The sequence below is a fragment of the Eurytemora carolleeae genome, unplaced genomic scaffold (assembly GCF_000591075.1).
Source record: "Eurytemora carolleeae unplaced genomic scaffold, Eaff_2.0 scaffold1164, whole genome shotgun sequence".
Classification (NCBI taxonomy): Eukaryota; Metazoa; Arthropoda; class Copepoda; order Calanoida; family Temoridae; genus Eurytemora; species Eurytemora carolleeae.
Window position 1 is genome coordinate 881 of NW_019397060.1, and position 7,624 is coordinate 8,504.

Sequence of the window (7,624 nt, forward strand, 5' to 3'; positions counted from 1 at the left end):
GGGGGGTTTAATATATCTAATTTTATGTCTTACTGTAGAATTTTCACCTTTTTAGAATTGAAACATTGAAATAATAAAACATTAAGCGTTTTATCTCGTTACATGACACAATAAAATAAACGTTCTTTAAATAATGTCACATATTTTATTAAAAAAAAATTAGATTAGCGATAAACTTTATGGTATAGAACAAATAATATATATAAATATATACAGGGTGAGTGAAAAAAATGTGATTTGCGGCGTCTGGTGCAAACATTTTTGTTCATCTCTCCTGTATGGTGTTTTTTTCAATATTTTTTGAAAATTTGAAATTTTTTGGTACTCCNGCTACCTCAGGTAAACTTTAACTTTAGGTTTATTGGTATAATCTTAATAATTGTAAACTATAGACCCCCTCCCTTTTTAAATACAATCCCGCTACCTCAGGTAAACTTTAACTTTAGGTTTATTGGTATAATCTTAATAATTGTAAACTATAGACCCCCTCCCTTTTTAAATACAATCCCGCTACCTCAGGTAAACTTTAACTTTAGGTTTATTGGTATAATCTTAATAATTGTAAACTATAGACCCCCTCCCTTTTTAAATACAATCCCGCTACCTCAGGTAAACTTTAACTTTAGGTTTATTGGTATAATCTTAATAATTGTAAACTATAGACCCCCTCCCTTTTTATACATCAACCTTAGAGACAGACAATACTTACGTTATACAATATTTAGTTCGTTACTATTGGATTCCCATGGGATTTAATCACGCGGAGCCACCATAGCGAGCATAGCCCCCCCCATTGAAACCCTCTGACCCCACTCGTGAGCACCTTCTTAGAGTTTTAATTGTAACGTCCGGGAAAAAATATTTATTTTATACCCCCGGATATAATTCTGGTTAGTTCTTCTAGAATTGTTAGGATATTATAACATTCTTGGATAGTTTCAAAACATTTAGAAAAATCGTCGTATGTTGAAAATTAAACAAATTTTTTGAAAATTTAATGAAAATACGAAAAATCATCTTAACAGATCTATATAATAAAACAAGACATTCGTATATATATGTTGCGTATAGCCGGCCAAACGGCTGGGCCGATTGGGCTGAATTTTTTTCTTGACACTCGTGGGTGGCCGGGGGGATAGGCTAAAAAGAATCCAAAAAAAAATTTCTTGATGGTTTTGTCCACGGGCAACGCCGGGCCTTCAGCTAGTATTCAATATAGCTAAGAGATGTAAGCGAAGTTATATCTATATAACAAGAATACAAGGAAACTGCAGAAATATCTATACAATACATATTTAATTCTCTACTATAATAATACTAAGAATATAGATATTCAGGGTGGCCAAAATGTACGGATTGTACGGATTGTACGGATTGATTTTTTTTAACCCTAAAATTGTACGGATTGTACGGATTGTACGGATTGTACGGATTTGTTTTCAAATTGTACGGATTGTACGGATTTCTTCTGAAAATGTACGGATTTTTGTACGGATGGGTTCAAAAAAGTTTTGGCCACCCTGGATATTCTTAGTGCTCTTGTAATACTAAACCTCTTGGTTATATGAGCGACTAGGGAGAAGGGGGGGGGGGTTGCACCCCCTGATGGGGGGGATATAACTTAATTTTACAACTGGAAGAGAACTATTCTCCAAGGAGTATTAATACTTGGGCGAGGTTTGATTAAACCTAGAGATATATAGTTCTACTCTAGGATATATAGTTCTACTCTTGGATATATAGTTTTACTCTAGGATATATAGTTCTACTCTAGGATATATAGTTCTACTCTAGGATATGTAGTTCTACTCTAGGTATAGTTGCAACCAGGGATAGGAGAAGGAGGGGGGTGGGGGGTATACCTAGAGCTATATAGTTTTACTCTAGGATATATAGTTCTACTCTAGGTACAGGTGGAACCAAGGAGAGGAGAGAGGGGGTATATTAAACCATATCTTAGGTTTGATTATTAGAGGTTGTGGGACTCTTTTAGGGAGTGATTTAGAAAGAGAATAAGGTTTTTTTGAAGATATCTAGCTTCATACGTTTATATACGAAACTAAATTGCAGGTTAATGATATTGGGTTCCACCTTAAAGAATTTATTAACAATTTATTATTTTAGTTGCGTTCACTGAGCTACCCAAATTCAATCCTCGAAGAAGAGTGTCTAATGCCCCTCTTTCAAGGTAAAAATCTGGAATTAATGTTTAATTTTTTTTAAAAATTTCATTATTTTTTGTTTTTCAGAACGATGTCTGATTGTGGTAGTTTGCAGTACGATACACTGAGAAGGATAGAATCCCCACTTACGGGGTACATCATCAAACCTTCATCTCCTTCCCTTTCAGACAGGTATCTTACTTTCCTTTTTCACAGATACCTTCCTTTTCTTTTATACAGGTACCATCCTTCGCTTTAAGATAGGTACCTTCCTTCCCTTTTGGATAGGTACCTTCCTTTCCTTTTGCACAGGTACTTTCTTTTTCTTTTACACAGGTACCTTCCTTTCCATTTACTCAGGTACCTTTCTTTCCTTTTACACAGGTACCTTCCTTTCTTTCTATACAGATACCTTCCTTTTCTTTTAGACAGGTACCTTCCTTTCCTTTTAGATAGGTACCTTCCTTTCTTTTTACACACCTTCCTTTTCTTTTAGACAGGTACCATCATTCCTTTTACATTTTCACAGATACCTTTCTTTCCTTTTGCACAGGTACCTTCCTTTCCTTTTACACAGGTACCTTCCTTTCCTTTTACACAGGTATACCTTCCTTTTGTTTTACACAGATACTTTCTTTTCCTTTCACACAGGTACCTTCCTTTTCATTTACTTAGATACCTTCCTTTTCTTTCAGAAAGTTTCCTTCCTTCCCTTCCATAAAGGTTCCTTCCTTTCCCTTTCAGAAAGGTTCCTTCCTTACTTTTCAGAAAGGTTCCTTCATTCATTTTCAGAAAGTTTCCTTCCTTCCCTTTCAGAAAGGTTCCTTCCCTTTCAGAAAGGTTCCTTCCTTCCCTTTCAGACAGGTTCCTTCCTTCCCTTTCAGAAAGGTTCCTTCCTTCCTTTTCAGAAAGGTTCCTTCATTCACTTTCAGAAAGGTTCCTTCCTTCCCTTTTAGAAAGGTTCCTTTCCTTTCAGAAAGGTTCTTTCCTTCCCTTTCAGACAGGTTCCTCCCTTCCCTTTCAGAAAGGTTCCTTCCCTTTTAGAAAGGTTCCTTCCCTTTTTAGAAAGGTTCCTTCCCTTTCATAAAGGTTCCTTCCTTCACTTTCAGAAATGTTCCTTCCTTCCCTTTCAGACAGGTACCTTCCTTTCCGTAAGGTACCTTCCTCCAAATAGAGTCCTGTAAGTACATACAGCATTACTGTTCTCAACAAAATTGTGTAGAATGTTACTATACTTCCACCTTTCTACCCCTCACCCCTCCATCTCATTATAATCCACCTTTCTACCCCTCACCCCTCCATCTCATTATAATCCACCTTTCTACCCCTCACCCCTCCATCTCATTATAATCCAACTTTCTACCCCTCACCCCTCCATCTCATTATAATCCACCTTTCTACCCCTCACCCCTCCATCTCATTATAATCCACCTTTCTACCCCTCGCCCCTCCATCTCATTATAATCCACCTTTCCCATGTTAATATCCACTCATATACTCTAGTTTCAAGCTAAATTACCCAGTTGGTAAATTAGTTGTAATTTCTTTCATGATCAAGGGTTAAAGTTTGAACTTGAACTTGCAACTGCTAATCCCTAAATTCTGATTTATCTTATCATTAATCTTTATCAAATACTAAGTACATGATTAGGTCAGGTGGTGTGACATGCATGATTTTATTTTTTGCAAGTTTTTATTTTTTTGCAAAGTTCAGCTGTAATAATTGCTTATTTCCATAAAATTATTTAACCTTTTGTAATATTTTTTATATATTTTATACTATACATGGGTATTATAAGTTTTAGAAAATTATATTCTATTCACTATAATAAAAGACACAAGACATTGGTTGCCGTTTATGTATGTTGAACAATAATCCTTCGCTTTTGTTTTGAAATATTTAAGTTTTTACTGACTTGTGAATATTAGATTTCATTACAAACGATAAAAACATGATTCAGAGCAAGCAAATACGTCACTCATCGTTAAGTTTTACAGAGATTTATGTAGAAACCATTTTTAAAGAAATATTTAAATTTGTGGAATATTAAGAGAATTATTCTGTCCTTATTCTTTTACACTGTGCAATTAATAAACCATTTTCCTTTATTCCTAATGGTTGATTCGATAAAAAAAAATAAAAATAAAACTTGGCTTGATTATTTTTTCATTTAATTTAAGATACATATAGTTTAAATAGTTACAAGAATAAAAGTTCCCATTTTAAATATCAAATCCCTCCCCCCTCCCCCCTCAGCCTCCTTTTATAGTAAAAAGTTAAGAAGCATTGAATTATTAGGTAGCTGTAATTAAGGGCAATTAGCTGTTAATTAACTTGCCACAATATGTTTGATTTAGATCAAAGCAACTAGAAGAAAGGTTATAATTGCAACCCCTCCAGAAGAAAGATTATAATTGCAACATCTCTAGAAGAAAGGTTATAATTGCAACACCTCTAGAAGAAAGATTATAATTGCAACACCTCTAGAAGAAAGATTATAATTGCAACACCTCTAGAAGAAAGATTATAATTGCAACACATCCAGAAGAAAGATTATAATCGCAACATCTCTAGAAGAAAAATTATAATTGCAACACCTCTAGAAGAAAGATTATAATTGCAACACCTCTAGAAGAAAGATTATAATTGCAACATCTCTAGAAGAAAGGTTATAATTGCAACACCTCTAGAAGAAAAATTATAATTGCAACACCTCTAGAAGAAAAATTATAATTGCAGCACCTCTAGCCATTCATAAATTAAAAAATCTAGTGATTCCGTTTACAACAGTGCCTTTATAAGCTTTGCATGATCTGCCTGAATGAAATATCTAAGTTTTTCTTTTTGAAAAGATTAAAGGAGGCTTATTAAATTAGAAACAACGGAGGAAATTTTTCAAAATTAACATTTTTCTAGCCAGAAAACGACAATATTTTCCTCCTTCTAGTTCAGCTGAAGGTGTAAAGAGTACCGTTGTGAGTAGTGCATGCCTCTTCAAATTAATTGTCACTAAAAATTACCATTAATATTTTTTGGGATGGAAATCATTTAACGCCTAAAGAAGGAAATTAAACAATTTGTCAATTTCGAGTTTTGACCACCCCTTGGCTAAACTTTGATTCTGGATGTTTTACAACAATATTTTGTTTTCAGATCCCTTCCACCGTTTTCTTCTGGCAGCTCAGTCTCTGGGACTTCCACTGGTAAGTTTTTGTTTTGTTTTGTAACCTACTTTTTAGATTAATTAATTGTTGACTATTTGATTGTTACGTTTTTTTGATTAATTACTTGTGGATGTTTTTTTTTAGATTTTTTTTCCAATGGTTAATTAATTTACTGATTGGTTGAATGATTGATCACTCGATTCCGTAAGAAATGAAATAATTTTTTTAATGATTTGATATTTACTTAATTAATGAATTTATTAGGATCTGGAGGTTCTAACTCCACCAGCCAAGAAGAACAATTGGACTCGGCTTCAACCCTAGCAGCTAGTATGACAGGTAGGTCAACCCTAGCAGCTACTCAGACAGGCAGGTCAACCCTAGCAGCTAGTATAACAGGTAGGTTAACTCTAGCAGCTAGTATGACAGATAGGTCAACCCTAGCAGCTAGTCAGACAGGCAGGTCAACCCTAGCAGCTAGTATAACAGGTAGGTTAACTCTAGCAGCTAGTATGACAGATAGGTCAACCCTAGCAGTTAGTATGACAGGTAGGTCAACCCTAGCAGGTAGTATGACAGGTAGGTCAACCCTAGCAGCTGGTATGACAGGTAGGTCAACCCTAGCAGCTGGTATGACAGGTAGGTCAACCCTACCAGCTAGTATGACAGGTAGGTTAACCCTAGCAGCTAGTATGACAGGTAGGTCAACCCTAGCAGCTAGTATGACAGGTAGGTTAACCCTAGCAGCAAGTATGACAGGTAGGTCAACCCTACCAGCTGGTATGACAGGTAGGTCAACCCTACCAGCTAGTATGACAGGTAGGTCAACCCTAGCAGCTAGTATGACAGGTAGGTTAACCCTAGCAGCAAGTATGACAGGTAGGTCAACCCTACCAGCTAGTATGAAAGGAAGGTCAACCCTAGCAGCTAGTATATGACAGGTAGGTTAACTCTACCATACATTATCTACTCAGAGACAAATATTTTATTTCCCTTCTTTATTTCATTTTTCTCCCTTATTTTGCTCCAAAGAGACTTAAAGCAAATTATTATAATATTATTTTGAGAGATGAAAGTTGAAGTCCTTATCATTACTTGTGTTCTCCCTTTTTTTGCTCTTAATTTTATCTTCAATTAAAGCAAATTGTTAGAATATTATTATAAGATTATATTTCTTCCTTTTAGGGAATGAGGATGTTCTCTCTCTAAGCTCTGGTGTAGGAACTTCCTCTAATAGTGGTAGCGGAGGGTCAGCAGCTACTCCAACCGGCAGGTGGGTCAGCATAGTCCTGTCAGGTTCCTTTCTAGTCCTTTTAGAATCCAGCCTAGTCCTTTCAGGATTATTTCGAGTCCTTTAAGAATCCAGCCTAGTCCTTTCAGGATTCTTTCTAGTCCTTTAAGAATCCAGCCTAGTCCTTTCAGGATTATTTCGAGTCCTTTAAGAATCCAGCCTAGTCCTTTCAGGATTCTTTCTAGTCCTTTTAGAATCCAGCCTAGTCCTTTCAGGATTCTTTGTAGTCCTTTTAGAACCCTTTCTAGTCCTTTCAGGATATTTTACAGCCCTAGTTCATCCTAGTCCAACCTAATCTATCCTAGTCCATACTAGTCCTTTCAGGATCCATTGATTCATCCTATTTAATTCAGGATTCATTGGGCCGTTGACTATTAATCGTTCAATTGATTCATTGGGCCATTGAACCATTGATCTTAGTTAGCTGTTGATCCATAGATGTATTAATCCATTGAGTCATCCTGGTCTATTGATGGTGAAGTAAAGTTTATGTGAAGGTTATGTAAATCTATGTATTCATCGACAGAAATGACGTTTAAAAGAGGTCGTTTATGTCTCCGTGTAAGTCCTGGGATAATAAGGTCAATCCAGGTCAAGTTGAGAGGTCAACTAAAGTGAAATGACCTCTTGTTAATAAAAATTGCATTCAGAAACTATACTTTCAACTTTCTAATAAGTCCTTTGTTTGAATATAGTGCAATCTCCTGAATCATGGTTGATGTTATCTTTTTCATATTTAAGTAAATATCAAGTTTATCTCATAAAGTCAGAGTGCATTTTAATTCTATTTTAACACAAGGGTGTGAATTTAAAATTGCATTTTTGCATTGTTTCAAACTAAATTAATTATGATGTCATCTCCCGCTTTAGCCAATTAATTGATTATTTTAATCCGTCGTAGATTAATTAGCATCTCTAATATAATTGGTTGAATTTATGCAGTTCGTCTAGAAGCTGCATTCCACTTATCTATGTCAAATCTACAGTTAACAGTTAGGAAGGGGGG

General features: G+C 35.4%; 1 protein-coding gene across 1 annotated transcript; it reads left to right on the forward strand.

Annotated features, from left to right (window-relative positions):
- Positions 1 to 398: 398 nt before the first annotated feature.
- LOC111711491 (uncharacterized) lies at positions 399 to 6,685 on the forward strand. Its single transcript, XM_023485864.1, has 6 exons — positions 399 to 429; positions 2,125 to 2,188; positions 2,250 to 2,354; positions 5,317 to 5,366; positions 5,592 to 5,666; positions 6,513 to 6,685. Exons 3-6 carry the CDS (start codon positions 2,254 to 2,256, stop codon positions 6,683 to 6,685), a joined length of 399 nt encoding a protein of 132 aa, XP_023341632.1. The 5' UTR covers positions 399 to 429; positions 2,125 to 2,188; positions 2,250 to 2,253.
- The last annotated feature ends 939 nt before the right edge of the window (positions 6,686 to 7,624 follow it).